Below are 22,121 nucleotides of genomic sequence, written 5' to 3'. Positions count from 1 at the left end.
TGGGGCTCTGGCAGCCCCATAGAGTTCTCTTCAGGTCCCTAACAGCCACCCCAATGGCACAGGGTCCACCTTGCCTCACTTGCCCACCCTCTAAAATGGCCCAGAGGGAAGGAAGCTGCCTTAAAGCAACTGGACTCTCCTGATCTCTAATCCAGCCACAGGCCTAACATGGAGAAAGCCAGGCCTGAGAAAAGGAACTGGGGCCTATTTGGGAAATAGGTCACCAACTCCAACCACCCCCCATGGCTTGGGACCCCCAGGACTCCAGAGCAGGCAGTTTCAGGAGAATGGTATAGAGACAACATTCATTCATTCAATCAGTCTTTCTTCAGCAGGCACTTTGTGTGGTGCCTACTGTTTACCTCATGTGGGGTGTCCCTATGAACAGAAGAGCAACCATGCTCCCAGGGGCTGGCACACCCTTTGGCATTTCAGCAGCCATGAATTACAAATGACAGAAGATAATAAAATCAATCTTCATAGTGTGATTGATTTAACCACACACAGATAGCCAGCATGTTCCCATTTAATGTGTCCTTAGCAGAACACTGAGGATGAGCAGCTTTCTCTCCTTTTCAAGCAGTGGCAACCTGTGCGCACATAGCTCTGAAGGGAATACACACCACACACACACACACACACACACACACACACACACACACACACACACACACGACAGTCAGCAGCCAGGGACAGAAATAAAATTAGAAGATAAGTGGTGTTGGGGGTACTGAGTATGGTAGTCAGATATCCCAAATGGGAGCGGGACCAGCTTGGCCCAAAGAGGAAGTGGGAGTGTGATGGGTACTTGGGAAGGAAGAGCAGTACCGAGCCCCAGGGTGGCTGCCACATGGCAGCAGGAAGGCCAGTGGGAGTCACGGAAGTGTGGCCAGCAGGCTACAGTGTGCACAGTGTGAGCTATGACTGTCTTGTTTTCTTTTGTTTTGTTTCGATCATTTTTTTGAGACAGGATCTTTCCGTGGCCCAGGCTGCCATGGGACTTGTGACGAGCCTGCCTCAGCCTGCCCAGTGTCTGGATTACAGGTGTGAGTCACATGGCTAGCTGGCTTTGGTTTTTATGTGCACTTCTTCTGCAGGTGTCTGTCCCAGCATCCCCTCCCCCAAGAAGTCTTCTGGAACTCTACACTGAGTGAGGCGCCACCTCTGAGCTCAGCTCTGTCCCCTGGGCCTTCCTAACAGCCTGTGACAGCACAGGTGGCCGTCATGTGTCTGTGGTGTCTCCTAGGGGCCTTCCAGGGAGATGAGGAAGAGTGGTGGCACTAACCTGGCTGCTCACATCAATGCTGAAGCAGGGAGCCACCTTCTTCCTGAGGCAGGCCTGGCCTTTTCCTCCACCCCAGCTCTCTGAACAGGAAGCATCTTGAAATATGAGACCTGAGCAGAAAGGGACCCTGGGTTCCAAGTGTGTAGCTTGATGGACTTTTTAACTGGGTGCTCCCAAAGCCCCCCTAAAGTCCCCTCCACATCATGGCCCACCAAAGTTGACCGCTGTCCTGACACAGTGGTTAGGGTGTGAGTACCATGGTGTGTATGTCCTTCTGTGAGCTCCCTCCTCCTGAACACTCCATGGCCACATAACTGCTTCACGTGGCCACGCGAGGAGCAGTGTTCCTCGGCTGCTCCACACATGGATGCTCCATGGTTCAGTTGCTTTTACCATCTTCTGTCTGGAAGCACTGGGGACCTCTGGCAGCTGGTTATTACGAATGAAGCGACAATGTACATTTCTGTCACGTCTTCCTATGGATGTGTACTTACAGTTTCCATGTCTTGGGTGAACAGTTGGGAGCAGAGTCCACGAGTCCACTCACAAGCCTGAGTGGGGGTGAGGGACCACTTGGCATGACCACAGCCATGCCTCTCCTGAGTGGTCATGCTAAGTGGTCCCTCGGTCCCAGCCAGGTGCGGGAGTGCTGCCATTGCCGCTGCGTCGTGCCTGCCGGCACCCGGTATCCACGATGCACTGAAGACACCGTGAAGGAGGAAGAAGGAACAGCACCTCCCTCGTTTATCCAGCACTGGCTGTGCACACAGCCTCTGTGTGTGTAACCGCATCTGGTGCCATCCTGACCCAGTGGGCTTTCATTATCATCTCCTACTCCCCCGGGAGCTGAGGCCATGCCAAAGGGAAGCAGCTGGCCCAAGACCATCACGGCCCAGCCTCAGCCTCCAAGTCACTGGCCACCCAATGAACTCTATAGACACGAAGGCACGTGAGGGGTCCAGGGGACCTCAGAGAAGGACGCAGGCACTGTTGCCTTGCAGGACCCTCATTCGCCACGTCACGATTGCTGTGAATCTAAGGCCAACCTGGGCTATCTATAGAAACCTTGTCTCAAAAAGCTACCAGGAGAAAAACCGAAAAACAAAACAGCAACTTTCCTGAGCTCTCTCAATCCACACTGACCCTTCTGACGTGCCTGGCCCAGCCTCTTGGAAGGCAGGAAAATGCTGCTGCTTCCTGTCTTGCTTTCTCTCTTTTTCCTCCAGGTCTACTCACCTCCCACCCCACCCCACCCCCAAGGTCTCCATCCCTACTTGCAGCCCAGGCATTCCCTACCACCTCATGCAGGATCAGGGAGTGGGCCTGGGGAGGAGACTCATTAAAATGCTGTCTCAGGGTCCTACTTTTCACAGACCCCACCCACCAGGCTGAGGGCAGGGGGCTCTGGCCTACATGTTTAGGAAGGTGATGTGCAGGCCTGGTGGTGGTTATGGGAGCTATGGAAGGGATCGGAGCAGAGGAGGCAAAAGACCCCCCCACTCCCCAGGCAATGACACCTGTTCGTTCCTAGGGTTTGTCCCTTAACGGCTGACATGCCCTGTAGAGCTATTTTCACCATCCTTGGTGGGTTCATCTCCTGTGACTGCTCCTGCTGCAGACTGTTGCTGGACAAGAACATTAGGGAATGTGGGGGGCAAGGGTGATAACATCCTGGAGGCACCTGAGCAAGCAGGAGACAGAGAATGGAGAGGCAGGGTAGGCGGGACACCACTTTCAGGAGCATCACCGTGTCCTTCCCAGGTCAGCTACCTTGGCAGGTCCCTGAGGATTGATAGTTGTGGATCAGCGTTGACGACCTAGCTCAGCTCCCTGTCTGTCTGGGACCTTGCATCTCAGTTTCTTTGCATGATATATGCAGTGCTCAGAGCTTAGAGAGGAGTGAGGAGGAGACTGAGTGGGACTCAGGCAGATGAGTTCAAATCCAGCCTCCCATACATGTGTGAGCCCTTGGGGAAAGTCACCTAATTTCTCTAGGGTTGAGGGAGTTTTGAAAGGTCAAAGTGTCCAGTGGCAGAGGACATCTGTTATGGAGCCCCAGGAGTAGGGTCACCGGGATCCCTTGCCTGGTTCTGTTCTTCCCAGAGCCAATCTGAAGTATTCGACCACACAGCAAGCATCCAGACCTTTCCCAAAGAAACAGAGACCCTGGCAGGAACTGTGAGAGGCTACGCTGTGCCTAGGGTCCCAGTAGAACTGAGGCCTTCCCTCCAACACAATGTGCCTTAGTTTCCTAGCTACACACTGAACCTGGGAAGGTGGCTGTAAGACTGTAAGTGACTGTGAGTGTGTTCTTGAACGCACAGGGACAGTTAGAGCATGGGAGGAATCTCTAACACACCTGTCAAATGTGGGTGTGTCGAGTCCCACCCATGGATTAACTAGACACCAGGACCTGCCAGCACTGCTTCAAGGTTGCTATTGTCCCACAGCCCAGGGGATGATGGCTGATGGGATTAGGTGACAGTGAGGGACAAGGGCATGGCCCTGGCATCCGGGCCTTCCTCCTCTGTGGTATGGATCTAAGCCAGGTTGGAAGAAAGCCACCTGCCAGGCCCCACAAGCTTAAGAAACACTGGCCTCCTGGCCAGTCTCTGCACAACATAGGTACCTGCATGTGCCAAACTGAGGCCCACCCACACCCACATCTGTCCCCAACTCCTACATCAGAGACTCGCCATATGCAGACACAAGCGTTGTGACATGTGTACACACCAGAGTATGGAGGCACAGACACTCAACCACCACGCTAATCATCTCCAGGGCTGAGCAAAAATCGGTCATAGAAGGTGTCCAATATACATATTTTTCAAAGGTATGGATAGTTTTGTATGATTTTTACATTCTAGCAGTTACACTAATTTTCAGCATCAACTTAAAATAGACACATTTAACTTAGCTATGTCTAAATGTGCATTTAGATTAAAAAGAGTCAATTTAAAGACCATGAAGTTTGGGATGTAACTCAACAGTAGAGCACTTCCTGGCTTGTATGAGGCACGGGTTCTACCCTTAACACCACAAAAACTGAAACTTAAATATATATATTTAATATATATATATATATATATATATGTATATATATATATATATATATAAAGAATCCGAAGAAAGGGGGCAGATGGGAGGCACAGGAGCACTCTGACAAGGTTTTGTGTAAACAGAGGGGTACACACAGACACAGGCAAACGCTCCAGACACACGGGCCTCTCTTACATATGACCTGCTGGTGCTTTTGGTGGCCCCAAATCCCAAACCCACTGTACGTGGCCAGATGCTCAAACGTTCGGTGTGCCCAGCCATACCCTGGCTCAGAAACACCTGTTCACTTTTCTTGAGGCCTCAGACCTCCAGCTGAGCAAGCACTTTTTATGCCAGATGATGTCTGGGCACTGCCTATGATGCCAGTCATATGTAAGCTTTACCGCAGCCCTGCTGGGATTGGCACAGGAACAGGTGAGGAAAATGAGGCTCCCACTGGTGCCATGATTCACCCAAAGCACATAGAAAAGAAGAGGCAGAATTGAGTCGAGCCAAGGCAGGCTGTCTGTGCCCTAATGCTGATGTGCCCATCAGGCCACTCTGAGCCTCAACTTCCCTATTTATGAAATATTGACAGTCGTCTCCTCAGCCGTAAGGATTAAAGGAGGCAGCATGGAGAGACTCTGGGGGCACAGACTCCACATGAATAGAGACATCTTCAGATTACCAAGGCCTGGGGCAGAGAATTGAGGCAGAAAGGCCCCGGACAGGAAGTGTGCTACCCTGGGCTTCCACCATCTTCTCAGTGAATAGGGGTGACCTCACTCATCCTTCCTATGGGTTCTGGATGAGTGGGGGAAGGAAAACCATGGAGAGTAACTATTAGCAGATGCTTGGTGCATGCCTAACCCACCCCAGTGCTGGGCCAAGATCCCAAGCTGGCCTTAGACCCTAAAACCCATCAAAGGGGACCAAAAAACACACATTTGTTGGCTACAAAACGAGACAGAAACACTGAATTATGTGAGAGTCTTCTTCCTGTTTATTGCTGAGGCCCACTAGGCCTCCTCCTTTCTCCTGATCACAGGAAGTAACCACTGGCTGCAGGGCCAGGCCCATCTGGCTCACATCTGGGCTCCTCTGCTGGTACAGAACCACGGCAGTTGAAGACAGTTGGCAGAGTCTTGCCACAGTCATTCCGTCTTCAAGCCCAGCACCAGGGCATCCTGATGGGAGAAGAGAGCTGGGTGAAGAGGGGGTTGGGAGTGATGAAAGGAGTCACCCAGGCTCAGGAACAAATAGAAGCAGCCATGGCCAGAAGACAAAAAGCAACACTATGTAAGCAAAGGCCTTGGGACCTGGAAGGTACCTTCGCCCCTCTGAGCCTTAACTATATACCTTCAGGTTCATTGTCTCGGAAAATCAGGACAGCTCTATGAGGCTGATGTCCACATTCTCACCCCCACTTAAACCCAGAAATGGGGGAGGGACATAGAGAGATCATGGTGGCAGAGCAAGAGAGTTGTAAAATGAACTGTCCTTCTGTGCAGTCCTGGCCCAGGCCCTTGTCCTGGAACTGTGCTTGCTGATTCCCCCATTGGCCAAAGTGATAATTGGCATGGCCTCCCCCAGCCCCACCCTCACCTCTACTATGTCCAACTCAGCCAGGTTGTAATTGATAGCCAGAAGGTCTGGAAGTGGGAGCCCAACATGGAGTACATCTGAGAAATAAACACAGGTGAACTGCTTGGCAATCAGTTAAGAAGCTGCCTGAAGCTGAATGGTAGGGATTAGTGTCATGATCGATTGACGATGTCAGCTGGTTACACAGGCAGAGGACACCTATCTGCCTTGTGTTTATATCACAGGCCAAAAAATCTCACTCATGATGGGAGGTCAAGGGTCAGAGCCCAAATTATGGGATGAGCTTTTGTCTCCAAGAAGGTGACATTAAGACTACGTTGGCCTCAATGTTTAGGCATTGGTCATCTACTTCAAAGGCTTTGAGACCACACAGGTGGGAGCCCCCTTTGATGACGTGCATCCTGATTCTTGGAGAAGCCTCACCGTTCACCACAGGGATGTAGGCCTTCTGGAGATAATCAGTGACGAAGCCGGTCAATGCCGTCTCCTGGAAGAGAAAGACAGGGAAAACCCCCAACACAGTTCAGCACCCCTCCTCAGCCTGCCCTCACGGAGGCCTGGGAAACACAAAAGAGGACATTGGGGACAGCCAACAGCTTGTCTAGCCAGCCTCAGACCTGGGGGCTGGGCCCTGCCTTGCTCCTAATTCCTGCTTGGGTGACATGCAGGGCAATGGATCTTGGTGCAGGAATGGGGACACTCCGGAGGCAGGAGGGGGTGTATGGACTGCACTCCTGATCGGACAGAGTTCATACTGGCTGTGCATCCACCACCTCTTTGAGCCCAGGAATGTGAGTTATGGCAGCACCTACCCACAGGCTTTCAGGAAGACTCACATATCCACAAGGACAGTTGCTGATGTCATGTTAATACCCACTTGATTGGGTGCTGTGCTGGGGGCCCTGTGGCTAGAGACTAATTGGAATAATAGCCTGTTTAATCAAGACCAGCCAGGCCGCTACCATGGTGATTCTTTCAGAATCAATCCATAGAGTTATTCAAGTTGTAGCTGGGAAAGGGAACAAGAACTCAGAAAGGCTAAGGGCCTTCCGCAGGGTCAGAGTGTGTCAGGAGCCCCCAGAGATTGGGAGTGACCTTGCTCTCTTTACTCTGACTCCACTGTAGGGCGCATTCCCTGTAGGCTCAGTGTTGTCTGGCCAGGCAAACGCACTTGGGACACTTACATTGAAGTTGCCAATTGAAGAAGACACCCGGGACAGGCTCAGTAAACTGTAAAGGAGAGGGCAGGGTGTGGAGAGAGCATGGTCAGAGCAAGCCACTGAGAGGGGGCCTCCCCAGCTTCACAGCCCCCTACAGGTGCCCCTGTGCAGCCTGTTTGCATATTATCTGTGATGGGACGGTGACCACCACTCATTGCCTCCCATCCTGTCCTCACAGCCCTCCTGAATGGCCTCTCATGAACCCTGCTCTTCCAAACTCTGGGTCCTTGGTCATGTCCATAACTTTATTCACAACCCAACAAGCCAGACTCAGATCCTTAAAGGACACAAGGGAAGTCTTTCTTTTCCCCTCTTCAACAGAACTCCCAGGAGACCTAAGACACACCAGCAGCAGGACAGGCCATGGGCAGTCATCTGAGCCTGCCTGTCCACACTGCATCCTAGCAAAAGATCCTGCATCTCTCCAGTCATTTTAAGCTAGCCATCTGGGCAAACAATCTCCAGCAGAGACAACAGCCCAGGACCAGGCCACCCAAGCATTCCATGTCTTGGTAACTATGATTGGTCTAGCCTTGCCCACGTGACCCAAACTAGACTCCAAGCTTTGGTGGCTATGAGAAGGACTGGACCAGGGCACCTCTTGCTGTTGAGGTCCCTTTACTATCTAGTGGGGAGGGGCTTCCTGAGAATGTGGGCAGCAAAGAGCTCAGCAGAGAAAGGGAAGGAGGAAGCCTGATTCTTGAGAACTTGGCGTGCCTGGATCCCAATGTCACATGAGCCGAAAGATTCCCTCTTGGGCTATAAGGCAGTTCCAGCTGAAACTCTGCCTCTTGCCTTTGAAAGAATCCAGACACAGCTCAATTCAGATGAATGACCCAGGCAAGTACAGGAATTGGTGAGTGGCTAAGTGTATAACCAGGTGGAATGCGTCCTTTCCCCGAGAGTGTAAGAATGGAACAGGACAGTGGATGTAAGGTATGTGGCTAGTGCTTCACTAGAGAAAGCACATAGAGCTAAAGATGCCCAAAGGAAGTAGCAGTTGAGCTGGCCCTGACCCACTTGGGAGAAATGACAAAGGCATATGAATGGAGGGGACCAAGTTTCCAATCCAGATCCACTACGGCAGAGCAGAGTGGAAGAGGGAGAGCAGAGATTGAGAAAGGCTCGGAGTGTCGGGCTAGGATTTAAGATAAGACAGTAGGCAATGCGGAGTCCTTGGGCGTTCAGAGCAGGCTGAATGATCAGAGCAGTCTGGTCGTGTGGGCTATGGGGGATGGATCTGGGTGAGAACCTGGAGTTGGAAGCCAAGCGGTGTCGCCAGAAAGGACAAGAGGAAGAGTAGATGACGGCCAGAGAAGTGTGGTGACAGTGGCTTAGAGATGCACTTGTCTGTCCGTCTGTGTTGTAGATGGTATGAAGAGATAGAAGGATGTGAGGTGGAGAATAGAGCCAGGGCTACTACAGGGTTGGTATCACGGGACCAAAGCTCCTACCTGTCCAGAGAGGTGGCCATCTGCAGCCGGTTCTCATGCACTGAGTAGTGTATTTCCAGACCAAGGTGCTGGCAGAGAGGAGGGAGCAGAGAAGGCAGTGGGTCCCCCATTTGGCACGTCTGCTTCCTGTCCTGTCCTGGAACTGAACCCAGCAACCTCTCCAGGGCCCTCGCCCACAATCCTCGTCTCTCCTATCCCAGATCAGCGTGAAGTTAATAAGCACCTGACCCATGGTTAATGTCTGCACACGGTGATAACAGTCTGGGCCTTTGCTCTCTGACTGTCCCCAAGCTTCCCAACATCAGCTCCTCCCATGCATAGCTACTGCTCAATCCTTCAAACATCTCTCAGCCAGCCCTGGGTGTGGGGTTTCTTTAGGCTTCCACAGTTCTCCTGGAGGAGAATATACTGTCCTTGGGGGTTGAGAAGTGTTGGAGGAGGCACTAACCCACCATCCAGCAGGTGGTAATGCCTAAGGTCAGGTCACTCCATCTGTGCCTGACTCTCCCAGCCTGGGAGCATGCCCAAGCTGAAGGTGGCTACCGATGGGCCCCACTCACAGTCTCCAGGAGGAAGAGTGACTTTGGGTGTTTGCCGTGCCGACGCACTGCAAACATCTCCAGGCTGCCGTGGAGGTGCATCAGGCTCTTTCCAGCCTTCATGGTGACCTTGGGGGGTTTGTTTATCTTGACCTTGATCAGCAAAGGCTTTGGTTTGTGGTAGGTCTTGGCCACCTGCAAAGACCAAGGCATACTCTCAGAGCCAGCCCTTGGAGTTCAGTCCAAGGGTGTCTCAGAAAGTAGCTGATTTCTGCTGAAAGTCCAATATGCAAAGGCCCAGCTGTGCCTCTTAGGAAAGGAAAGGGATAAAATATAGCATTTAACTATTTCTGTGATGAATGCAGGACTCACAAGATACTAGGGCTGAGCTGTCTGTAGGCTGGACCCAGAGAGCGCTCTGTGGAAAGGCTGGGCTGTCTCCACATTGGTCAAAGGGGATGCACATTGAGCAGTTGCCTCCCTAGCCAGTCCCCTTTGCCTGGAGTGCAAAGTGAGTACAGTGGTCACAGGTTACTGGGGCACTCACCTGCGGGATGAAGCCAGCCAGTGTCCTAGTGGTTTGGGACAGCTTACCAACCTACAAATCAAAGTCAAAGTGGGCACTGTGTAAAGTCCAGTTATCCCAACATCCACCTCTCTGCCTTAGGAAGGTGGGGGCCTCAGAATCTTCCTTCACCTGCACACATAACTCTGTGCTCAACTAGGAGAGGAACCTCCAGCTCCCAAACATCATTTACACACCCCAGATGTCATGGCTCCTGACCCAAGATCAAATGCTGAGAAAATGCTGAATGGCAAATCAGGGAGATGATAGGAGAATGGCCAGGTGTGGTGGATGAGCGGGCAAGGCACGTTTATAGACAGGTAGGCAAATGGAAGGGAGGACAGCAAAACAGAGGAGTGATAGAATGCGGGAGGGTGGGCAGATGAGTAGATGGAAGTGTGGGGGAAGGCACCAGTGTGGGTGATAACGGTTGGAGTGGAATGCTGAGTAGCTGAGTGGAGACCAGATGGTGCTGGGGAAGAAAATAGACGGACTGATTGGTGGAAGTTGAGTAGATGGTGAGAGGATGGAAGGTAAGGTGGTGTGACGGAGCAATGAGGGAGGGGGAAGGATGCGCAGGTGAGTACCCAGCTGGATGGACAGGTGAGTGGCAGAGAAAACAGTGTCGAGATGTGTGTGGTAACAGTGATGGAGAGGCATGCTTATCCACCAATCTGTGGTGGGGAATGGTGATGGAGAGGCGCACTTATCCACCAGTCTGTGGTGGGGAATGGTGATGGAGAGGCGCACTTATCCACCAGTCTGTGGTGGGGAATGGTGATGAAGAGGTGCACTTATCCACCAGTCTGTGGTGGGGAATGGTGATGGAGAGGCGCACTTATCCACCAGTCTGTGGTGGGGAATGGTGATGGAGAGGTGCACTTATCTATCAGTCTATTAGTAGTATGAAGCCACAGAAGGACGTGAGGTGGGAAATAGAACCAGGTCATGAAGACACAGTGGGTGGGTGATGATTTGGTAAAAAGGAAAGTAGTGGCTGCCAGGGCATGAGAACTGTAAGGAGAGGGGTGCTGGGGTGGCTCAGAGGGCGAAACCTCTTGCTACACAAGCCTTGACCTGATTCCAGTCCCTTGAGCCCACAGCGGAAGAAGAGAACCGACTTCAGAAAGTTGCCTTCTGACCTCCACATGAATGCTTTTTTTTTTTTCTTACTTTAAACTAATGTAGGCAGGTCACTAAATGGTTGGTTGTCTGGACAGTCAGATGTGCAGATGGGTAGACATAGGTCACATGTGCGGAGGAGCAACTGCCCTTGAAACCCCAAGCAGCCTCCCATCTCCTGTGCCGGTTCTGCATTTGACCCCTGAATCATTCCCAAGCACACCAGGCAGGCAGAGCCTGTCACTCCTGGGGTAAAGCAGCTGGGGTGTGGTGGCAGCTTACCCTCCTGTCCCTGAGGTTCACTTCCAAAGACTTCTGCAGAAGGGCCAGCTCAGCTGTGAGGAAGGAGGCTGAGAGCAGCAGCTGTGAGTCTTTGGCCGAGCCCTCGGGGGATGCCAGTGCTGACCCATCGGTGGCAAGCTGGATAACTTGGCTTTCCTGAAGCTGCACTACAGGCTGGGGTACAAGAGGAGCCATGTGGGGGTGAAGCCACAGGAGCGGCTGGGTTCTCCAACCACCAGGTCAGACCTCAAGTCAGCAAGACAGTGTTAGACCAAGGCAGGTTGCAGGTGAGTAGATGCGGCTTAAGAGGACAAAAGCATCAGCCACTAGGTCCCTGGCAGTCTCTGCTAAAAGTGTTCAGGTCACCTTAGTGGCTCTGACTCTGTCTTGGGCTCTTATGTGTGCAGAGAGTGATGTGAGCCCTACCCCTTCTACAATCTTGCAAGAGGCTTGCTCGTGTGTGTGAGGACCCAGCTCTGTCACTAACTTCCTGCAGAAGCCTCCCAGCCTGGTCTCTTCCCTGTCTCGGTGCCTCTATCTATACAATGTCAGGGCACAGCCACTCTCTGAGAAACATAAATAGGCCTGCAAGAAGTGAGACTGAAGCCACCAGCCTCAGCAGCCTCACTCTGAGCAGGGTGAGAGGGAAGTCCTCATAGCAAGACTCCTCCTACTCATCACTTCCCAGGCACCTGTCGGGCAGGAGCAGCCACACAAGTCCCACCAACCCTGAGCGCCGCACCCTAGGGACCTTCACTACTTACACTGAAGTCCACCTGGATGTGGCTAGCTGTGGTGGCTGGTGGAGCTGCCAAGGCATATTTAACAGTGCCCATCTGGTCCACAGGCATGGTCTCTGTGGAGAGAGGTTCCTTTCAGATAGGCACCAGCCCCAGGAGCAGCTAGAAAAGCCAGAAGCGGCCACTGCTCCTGAGCCGGCCTATCCCTCCGTGTGACCCAAGAAGTGGCTTAGACCTTGGTAATCTGTTGTTCTGCTGGCCCAACGTCTGGGCATTCGTTCTCCAGGGCTCTTTGCAACAATGATAATATATATGAGGTTGGAATTGTGGGCTGTTCACAGGCGAGTAAACTGAGGCTGGGGGAAGTGAAGTGACTTCTCCCAGACCCACTGCTGAGGACACCAAGGCAGGAGAGGATCTTCAGGCTCAGCTATTGGATTTCCCTCCTCCTACCCTGGGGGGCCCTGTGGACCCCAAGTGGTTGAGGCAGCAGACCTCCTCAGCAAAAGATCAGGAATGTCCAGTTAAGACCATTCACTAGGTCATGAGTCATTAGGGATTGTCTGCAGAGCGGCTGTCATGGAATTCAGGTAGAGAAATGAGAGGACCCAGGCACCCTGTGGGGCTTCAGGCTTCTCATCGAGACAATGTGGGGACACCATGTTCTCAGCCTTCCTCTTGTTCTGGAGACAGGCTGGAAACAGCCACGCAAATGGAGGCCATGGGCATTGAAATCCAGCTAATGTGACATCCTGTGTGAAAGAGGGATGTCCTCACCAGTCAGATTGGTCCATTTCTTGTTCACATACACCAGGACAGCATCAATGGCTGGACACATCTACAAGCAAAGAAGGCACCAACCTGAGTGGGCTACACACACAGGGAAACTCCATAGTACTCCACGGGGAATCCTAAGACCCCCAGCATGACAAGGGCCAGGGTCAGGGGCACTAAGGCCCAAGTCATGAGACTATCAACAGCAGAGACTGGACTCGAATCCAGATGACTGCACACCATGCAAAATTGCCGAGGATTCTTGTCCTGGGGCTGGCCATCTGAGCAGGGTTGTCAAGCTGGAACACACATGCTCTTGTCATCTATGCCTGGGCTTGTGGCAGACATCACTAGATGATCATTGCACTTCTCCTGTGGTAGACATCACTAGATGATCATTGCACTTCTACTGAGCCAGCCACAGACTCTGAATCACTCTCCTTAGCCACTATCAACCCACCAAAGTCCCTGCCTAAGGGCAAATACACTGGCTGCCCTGGCCACAGCAGTTGCACCAAGAAGGGATGAAGGCATGCTCAGGATCACTCACCAGGCCAGGGAGGACCTTGCGCAGGGTGCTGTCCACAAACTTGTTGATGGCCTTGCTGAGACACAGGTATGGAGGTGCGGGTGAGCAGTACATCAATGATACCAAGTTGGACAGAGGACACAAAGGTACGTGGTTATAGTTCAGTGGCTCACGAAGAGGAATGATAGGGAGGACCACTATGCTCCCCAGACACAGGACCCCTTACTTGTTAGGCAGATTGGTTTTCACGCTGACCAGGATGACCTCACAGCCCTCACTTCTGAACATGGGGGTGCCTGTCTCCTCATCCTGCAGAAGCCTATCCGTAGCTGTGATGTTCAGGACCACAATGATCTCCATGTTCCCTCCTGTGAAGCTGGAAGACCAGGCAGGCCGGCAGGCGGGCGCTGTTGGTATCTCTGCTACTGGGGCTGCCATCCCCACCCTCTTTGCCCACAACCTTGGCATCTAAGAAGGGAGGGGACAGGATCTAACCCCACATGGTGAAAAAACAGAAAGGCCGTCTCATAGTGATACAACCGGCCTTTCTACTCCCCTCTTTGATGGAACTCTGATGCATGTGAAACACTGATCAACTGTACTCACCTCCCCAGAGCCTCCCTGACCTCTTCTTCCACTGCTCAGTCCCCTCCCCTTCTACCAATGATTCTCTCTGTGGCTCTGCTTCACCTGGTTCCCATCAAAAGAGAACCCAAGTCTACAGTCACCTCAGATCCCAGCACCCACATAATAAACAGTTGGTACTCAGCGATTGTGCATGGGAGGGTGAGACAAGGGGACACCCTCCTTCCCCCATTCTCCCCTCCCACACCAACCTCTTGCCGGTGATGGTCATGCCTGTGGACACACACTGGAAGATGCCCACTCCAGGTACGAAGCTCAGTGTGATGACAGGATCCAGGACATCCTTTACCTTCATGCTTGGAGGGAACAGACATGCACAGTGATGAGAACTGAGAAGACACGATCCAGGCCCTCAACATACTCCTCCAGCACCTCACTGGGAGGTCTCAGTAAACTTATATCCCACGACTACTAGAACCATCTGAAACGTAAACCAAAGGCTTGGACATGAACTAATCTATGTACAGAAAACCCTCATGTGTGAAGGGAGACACATGGCTGACTCTATGTGACCTTGGGCTCTTCTCTTTCCCTCTTTTGTCCTCAAGTTCTCCAACAACAAACTAGGGAGAGTGGATTGGATCCAGGTTTCCCAACAGTGTCACCTTTGATATTTGGGGCTTAGTGATATCTCTGACCTCAACTCATGTACGCTAATAGCACTGTCCTGCTCCTTTGCAAGTTGAGGCCACCAAAAGTGTCTCTAGGCAAATGCCCCCCTAGAGACACTGCCACCTCTGGTTCAGAAACACCATTTGAAAATCAGGATTATGGGGTGGGCTGGGGGGAAGGGGAGGGGGCAGGAAGGGGGAGAACAAGGGAATCTGTGGCTGTTATGTAGAACTGAATTGTATTGTAAAATTAAATTAAATTAAATTTTAAAAAAATCAGGATTACAAGGATGTGGCACACATACCTCCACCTGCCCATCCTGAGCTCTTGATAGACATTGCTAATCTATCCTATTCTGCTAAATCTAGATAGTGCCTCAGAACCCTCCACAGGACAGCAATCCAGGCAGCCCCAACCAGCCACAATGGTGCTTGCAAGGAGCCCTTTCCTCCCATTACTGGATGACTGTCAGCACCCTTCCAGCCCCACTATTTCAAGACTTGTTTCCATTTGATTTCATGTATATTTAGTGAGCTCACTTTCTCCTCTAAATGACTCGGAGCAGAAATGGTTCTCAAGGCATGACTGAGGAGTCCCAGGCCAAAGCAGGAGAAATGCCTGCCTGTTACCCTCCCCCCTCCCCCAGTGTTTTGTCCTTCCTGTGGACCTCCTACTTACTTGCTGAGGCCTTTAATGGCCTTTCCCCCTGGCTGCGGATTGCTGGCCTCAGCAGCCATCTTCTCCAGGATGTGGCTCTCTTCCATGGCACTCTGGACCTCTGGAGGGGAAAGGGTGTCAACCGACTCTCAGATGGGGACAGTTGCCAAGAGGAGATGGCAAATATCACCTGGTCCTTAGAGGAAGAATGGGACTCTCCACTGGACGTGAAGAAACACAGGGCAAGCAGATCAGGCAGAGGGTGTGGCAAAGACAAAGATAGGGAGGGACGTGGGTGGAGCGGGGGTGGGGAGGACGGCGCCGGTGCTGAGACAGTGGGAGTTTGGAGATGGGGATGTTGAGGCAGGGCCAGGTGAGGAGAGAGAGGAAGGAAGGGAAGAAGGAGGGAGAGGGGCAGGGAACAGACCAGGGGTAAGGGCAGCAAGAGTACAGTGAGAAACCTTGCTAAAGGGTGAGGAGGCAATACAGAACATTATCATGGAGACCTGGAAAGACAGCATAGTAAGTGACCAGAACACCTCTGGGCGCTGGTTGCAACTTGAGCCTGCACCAAGAGAGACTGATTCTCAGGACTGGGGTGTCCAAACCTCAGATGATACTCTGTTAGAAACGCGCCCCACCCCACCCCACCAGAGCCACAGGCTAATTCCCAGAGAGAAAGCAAATACTAAGCCACCATTGACCTCTTGCACCTGATCTCAACTATTTCATGGAGCTGGGCTCGGGGTGAAAAACGAGTCTTAATTCCTAGAGGAGGTTACTCTCACATATCCCTCAATCCTGCCAGGGACCAGGTGGTCACCTCGTTTGTGTTTCTCTACATAAACAACATAGACAGGTCACAGGACTTGCCTGAGTCACACAGCAAGTTGTCAGAGCTGGGACTTGACCCACACCTGTCACCTCCACAGCCCAAACATGGGCACCAGCCCCTCCCACTAAAGTGAAGGAGGGACTGGAAAGGAGCAGGATTTCTCACCCCACCTCTAACTTGAGGGAGTTTGGGAGGTTGGCTCATTTTCTCTGGGCCTCCACTTCCCCTTCTGTAGAATGGAAGGCCAAGAGTAGCTTGGTTTTTGTTTGTTTGTTTGTTTGTTTGTTTTTGTTTTTTAAGATTTATTTATTATGCATACAATGTTCTGTCTGCATGTATGCCTGCAGGCCAGAAGAGGGCACCAGATCTCATTACAGATGGTTGTGAGCCACCATGTGGTTGCTGGGAATTGAACTCAGGACCTCTGGAAGAGCAGTCAGTGTTCTTAACCTCTAAGCCATCTCTCCAGCCCCAAGAGTAGCTTGTTGCTTCTAGACTGGCTTTGCAGATTGTAGATGTTCAAGCCCCACAGACTTGGGAAATCATTACCTATCACCTGCCCCACATCCCCCTGGCCCCAGCCCAGGGCCCACCCACCCACCCACTCACCATGGTTCATAATGTCCATGCCCAACCTCAGAAGAGCCCCAGGGTCAGCTCGGGTTCCAGCCAGCAGGCCGCAGAGAACCAGGCACAGGATCCACAGCATGCCTCCACCTGTGCAGAGCGCATGGAGTCACTCCAGGGAGTGTACTCTCCATATGGGCATAAAGCAATGTCCAGGCTGCGCTGCCATATGGGTAGTGGGAAGGCCAGCTGCAGATCTGTATGAGTTCACGTGCAGCTCAGTGGCCACAGTGCTGGACCCACAAGGGAACTCCCACCCATCTGCCTCAACGCGTTTGCCCTGCAGTGTGCACATGGCCACCAAGTACCTCACTTACTCCAGCCCACCCTCACTTACCTCTGGAGTCCAAAATTCCAACTCAGCCCCTGAAAGTCCCCTGAGACCTAGTCTTGTCAATGGGGAAACTGAGAGACACAAGAGGCCTCGTAGCCAGAGAATGGCAAGCTGAGTAATGACCTCATATCTTGGTCCCTCACTATTCTCAAGAGAGCCATGCTCTACACTGGCCCTCCAGGAATCCTGCCCTCCACTTACCAACTCCTGAAGTTCTCCCAGCAGGGGCCAAGTGTGTAGTTCTGGTTTGAACTATGACCGAAAGGAATCAAGAAGAGGCCACTCAGCTGGCCTGTGTCTGCCTGGAGAGGGAGTACCATCTGGACTCACTACAGCACACTCAACCCACCACTCTCCTGACCCCCCCCCCAAGCCAGACCTCCCCTGGGCATATCTTCCTAGGTATGAGCTTATATCCATTCATTCTTTCTTTCATGTATTTGTTCATTAATTCATCCATCAGTTCATCTATTCACTCCTATGTTCATTTGTTCATTCATCCATTTATTCATACATTTATTTGTTTATCTAGCCATCCATCTATTCATTCACTCTCATATTCATTCCTCTATTCACTCATTCCTTCCCTCATCCATCAGTTCATACATTCACTTGTATATTCACCATCCACTCATCTGTTCATTCATTCATCCATCCATTTATTCACCCATCCACTCATCTGTTCCTTCCTTCCTTCCCTCATCCATCAGTTCATGCACTCACATATTTAGTCACCCATCCACTCATCCAGCTCCAGCTTATGGCACACTGCCGCAGGGTGGCCCCAGCAGACAGTCCTGCCACTTCTGGATCTGAAAGTCAGGAGGGCAAGTCGACGAGAAGGGTTAGAATAACAAAGTGGTCAGAGGGCAGCTAAGGAGCCCGGGGCCCAGAGGATGAAAAGAGGCAGAATCTGCAGAGCAGCCCTATAGTCTCTAAGTGAAACCTATCCAACTGTTGTCCCCATTGTTTCTAAAACCATTTGGGTCCAGGGGTTCCCCAGCCCCTGTGAATCACATGTGTGTGCCCAAGCAAGCGCTCATGGCTGACACTCCAGGGCGAAGCTCTCTGAAAGTTGCCACAAGGCTCTGTGCAAGGACAAGGGAGCTCTGAAAAGTCCCCTCCAATCTCACCCAGCCCACAGGTGGGCAGACAGCCCTGCCAGAAGACTTCCCAGGCCAGCCACACTTCACCACAGGCTCACACAGTGTTTTCACCGTTTTAGACCAAAAAGGCCGTGCTGTGGTCCCAGGAGACATGGAGATAACCGGATTCTGGTTTGGGTTGCACCTTTGCCTGAGCTCTGCCTCCTTTTACAACCCCTGCCTTCCACCCACCTACCGTCTGCCTGCCCTCACGGGCTCCTTTCAGCCCTCACCTCCACCATCAGCAAGCTTCCTCTCCTGCGCACGGCCTCAACGACCTCAAAACCAGTAGGAACTAACCACTGTGCTGCCCCTGCTGCCCACCCCAGCCCTTGAATGCCCAGCAGAGCTCTCAGCTTCCGTAGCTCAGACTAGGCTCCCCTCCTTCCTCAGTCTGGGCCCCTGAGCCACAGAGGCCTGCTGACTCTGCTGGCCACTTGGTTCCTCTAAGCCCTGTGTGTCTGAAGACAGCGGTGTTCAGGGGTTACCTGTGAATGAGAGCTTGAGAGAGAGGGGACAAAGACGTAGATATGAGCCCTACCCACCGCCCATCTGCTGAACAACGGCAGAGAAGTTCCTTCTCCTCCTGCAGCCTCAGCTTTCTCATTTGTAAAATGTCAGCTCTGGATGAGACGCTCGGGGAAGAGCCACAGATGGGGGACTGTCCTTACCTTGCCAAGCTTGGGGAAGTCCTGCAGCTGACTGCCCCCTGCCTCCAATCCTGTGACGAGGAAACCCTTATATTCTGGAGCCTGATTAGCTGCTTGGATAATTAAGGGCTTAATAATGGTCAGATAATTATCTAGAGTCACAGAGAACAGGAGACCCAGAGCTCACATGAGCATTTGTTCTGTTCCAACATAAATAGCACAGAAGATGAGGGTGGCTGGTGAGCCCAAGGGCTGCACTAAGACCAGTATTTAGAGACAGATGTGACTGTCTCAAAGGACATCAGTGCCCCTGATATTACTCTCTCTCTCTAACTCATACCTTCCCCAAGGCCAAACACACACTAGGTACTTCAGTCAACACTTATTGAGCACCTACTGTGTCCCAGACCTATGCAGGGCACTGGGATGACCACGGTGAACAAGACAGTTGGGGTTTCTATCCTGAAATGGGTACTGTGCGAGTCACCAGCCCAAGTCCACATCATTCCTGAGGGAGATGTGACAGGTAGAAGCCACTAAGCCAGGAGATAGAACAGATGGAAGGACAGGATGCTGTGGGCACTGGGAGATCCCTGTAGAAGGGATGTTGCTGCTGATGCCCAGGAGAACCATGTCTCTAGCAGGCAGGTGCAAAGACCAGGAGATACTGGATGAAGCTGGGGGAACTATCCCTGAAATTCCCTTCTTAGGGGGACTTGAGGAGGTAATGATCAAGTCAAGTATCCCAGAGGGATATGGAAGTCATATGAGAACATGGTAAGGGAGTCCTGTGCCCATGAAGGCAGAGATGACTCCAGGGTCACAGCCCACCTTCAACTTTGGTCCCCAAGAGTTTCTGGGAAGGCCTAGCCTGGGGACACTTCAAGGGTCTCTATGCTTGGTGAACAATCCAAAGAGCTAATGGGGCCTGGGGTCTTCCCGTTCCCCCCTCAGGGAACCCACAGTCTGGAAGTTGGCAGGAACCACTGTGCCCATGGGCCTTGAGTAGATGAGACCAACTGAGGTCATGGCAGGGTTGATACAAGGCAAGAGCCAGCCCCAGGCAGCCTGCCAGGCTCCGCCTTGATCTGCGGGGTGTGGCAAGCCTCTCTCTGTTCCTACCACTGCACCCCACCACACGCACAGAGTCCAGATGGCTCAGTCTCCTGAGCCCATGAAACACCCACCGTCCTTTGGCCAGACTGGGTACTTGGGAAGGCAGAGAAGGGCAATGGAAGGATGTCAGTGTGGGGAGACACAAGAAGCTCCTTACGGGGTTAAGGGATCTGAAGCCCGACCCCAGCCACTGTCCTCCCAAGTCATGTCGCTCTGGTAGATCTCTCTATCTCCTTAAGCTATGGTCTCCACCTATCTTAGGGCAGAACTTTATGATCCAGGCAGTGATAAACGATGGTCTCTTGATCATCTCAGTTGGGCCAGAGTCAAAACTAACCAGTGAGGGAAGCACTTTGACAATCTCCCCCTTTTTGCATATAGAGAAACTGGCTCAGAAAGGCCAAGTCATTTGCCCAAAATCGCACAGCAAATGAGTGTCCTGGCTAGAGGTTGCCTCTGCATCCAAGAGACCATCCAAGACACACTCAGGGGGCTCCGGCCCACCTTTATGGCATCCCTTCACCGTGTTCTCTGCCAGGACCCTTACCACTTGTCCCATCACTGCTCCAAGTCCAGCTACCCTTCTCAGTCAGTGGGACTTCCTCCTCCAGAGATCGTTCCTGCATCTTCCCCCTCCATCCTCTCAGACTCCTGAGACTCAGCAACCTCTTTCCTTCCCCTCCAGCCCTCAAGGACCAAGCAAGGGTGATTCAGGCCAGCAGCTCCTGTCCACCCCAGATGACTCCACACATGGCTCCAGCACAGACACGTGCAAGCAATTCACCCCTTGCAAAGTTATTGTGCACCTGCTGTATGCTGAATTCTGGGAAGAGTCAGAGTGGAGAATCAAGGGTGAAAGAAGCTCCCACTATCTAGCTCATCTACTCCAATACCCACAGACTGCAGTTGAAGGGCATCAGAGTGACCTGGAAAGAGACTTGAGGACTAAAGGACAATACACTGCAGGACCCATCCTCTGTGACTAGGTGAGCCCATGTCGCAGCTGGTGCCCAGAGATATCAGGCTCTGGTGAGCATAGCCACAGAGAGCAGAGTGGCAGCAAAGGCCTCAGAGGAGCTGAGTGGGGTACAGGTTGAAAGTCAAAAGGGGACCATGCAGGGGGACAACGGCATGTTTGTCAAGGAGCCAGACCTGAGCTGCCCTCTGCTTCATGGTATCATGCAGCTATTTGCTGCCACTCTGCTCTGAGGAGCCCATCTGTGCTGAGCTGTGGACCTCCTCCGTCTCCACACCATGATGAGGCTTCCCGCTGGGAGTGCCTATTGATGCTCTGTGGTTCTCTCTTCCAGCTGGCCCCACACTGCCACACTCACCACACCTCTCGGCAGCCAGTGCCCAGAGGCACCGGACTGAGATGCTGGCACTTAGGGATCAAGCCAGCTCCTTTGGGGGAGGCCATGAGCATCTGTCTGGATGTGAGAGTTTGACTAGTTTTATCCTCTTCCTCTCAAAGGAACATGTTATAAAACCAGGTACATCATGAATACAAAGACTGTCAGGAAGGAAGGGATAATGGAATAGGCAGATTGATAAATTGATAAGAAGGAAGATGATGGATAGGGAAGGGAGGGAAGGAGGAGTATTTAGGTAGATGAATAGATGGGTGGATGGATGGATGGATGGATGGATGGATGGATGGATGGATGCTGGATAGACAGAAGGGTGAATAGCTAAGTAGATGGGTGGGTGAACAGGTACATGATGGATGGATGGATGGATGGATGGATGGATGGATGGATGGATGGATGGATGGATGGACAAATGAATGGAAGTACATATGAACTGATAGTGGGTAGATGGATGGATAGTTGTATTAGTGGGTGGATTGGACTGGGCAAGGTGGAACACACCTGTAATGCCAACTGTTGGAAAGGTAAGGCAAGAGGGAGCACATAAATTTAGTGCCAACCTGGACTAAATATTATAATAAGGCCCTGTCTTTAAAACAACAAAAATGCAGGTGGGGTGGATAGATGGAAGGATGAGTAGATGAAAGGAAGGGAAGAGGATGATGGGCAGGTTGGATCCTGCATATTGAGTTCATGATCTATCTTAACTTCCTTACAGGCTCAGGCTGTGTTGTGGCTTGAATGTGAACTTTCTAAATGTTCCCTACTCTCAACACCCATAGGCTCTTGCGTTTGAACACTTGTCCCCAGCTGGTGCTGTTTTGGGGGAAGGGGGTATGCAACCTTTGGGTCATGGTGCCTGGGCCACTAGGAGAAGGCCTTGAAGGTTATGCCTGCCGTCAGTTCCGATTAGCTCTCTGTTCCTTGTGAAGAAATGACAGCTCCAAGCTTCTGTCACAACAGGAGCTGCTCTTGT

General features: G+C 52.0%; 1 protein-coding gene across 1 annotated transcript; it reads right to left on the bottom strand.

Annotated features, from left to right (window-relative positions):
- Positions 1-5,350: 5,350 nt before the first annotated feature.
- On the bottom strand, positions 5,351-17,162 carry Bpifb6 (BPI fold containing family B member 6). Its single transcript, XM_028887426.2, has 16 exons — positions 17,066-17,162; positions 16,513-16,620; positions 15,090-15,189; positions 13,991-14,095; positions 13,381-13,530; positions 13,176-13,230; positions 12,629-12,689; positions 11,876-11,967; positions 11,112-11,285; positions 9,690-9,740; positions 9,164-9,337; positions 8,604-8,671; positions 7,114-7,159; positions 6,353-6,416; positions 5,930-6,006; positions 5,351-5,511 (listed from the first exon to the last, which is right to left on the bottom strand). The coding sequence occupies exons 2-16, from the start codon at positions 16,610-16,612 to the stop codon at positions 5,479-5,481; spliced, it is 1,350 nt and encodes a 449-aa protein (XP_028743259.1). The 5' UTR covers positions 16,613-16,620; positions 17,066-17,162; the 3' UTR covers positions 5,351-5,478.
- Between the last annotated feature and the right edge of the window lie 4,959 nt (positions 17,163-22,121).

The sequence above is a fragment of the Peromyscus leucopus genome, chromosome 4, assembly GCF_004664715.2.
Source record: "Peromyscus leucopus breed LL Stock chromosome 4, UCI_PerLeu_2.1, whole genome shotgun sequence".
NCBI classification, from domain to species: domain Eukaryota; kingdom Metazoa; phylum Chordata; class Mammalia; order Rodentia; family Cricetidae; genus Peromyscus; species Peromyscus leucopus.
The sequence above is the reverse complement of the archived record's forward strand: the minus strand, read 5'-3'. Positions and strand labels throughout refer to the sequence as shown.

Bases quoted from the DNA above. Each gene is read 5' to 3' on its own strand.
- Bpifb6 (XM_028887426.2), bottom strand. From the start codon at position 16,612: ATGCTGTGGATCCTGTGCCTGGTTCTCTGCGGCCTGCTGGCTGGAACC. The intron at 13,531-13,990 runs GTTGGTGTGGGA...CTGGTCTTCCAG, and splicing joins ATGACCATCACCGGCAAGAG to CTTCACAGGAGGGAACATGG. The intron at 7,160-8,603 runs GTAGGAGCTTTG...TCTCCTTTACAG, and splicing joins ATGGCCACCTCTCTGGACAG to TTTACTGAGCCTGTCCCGGG.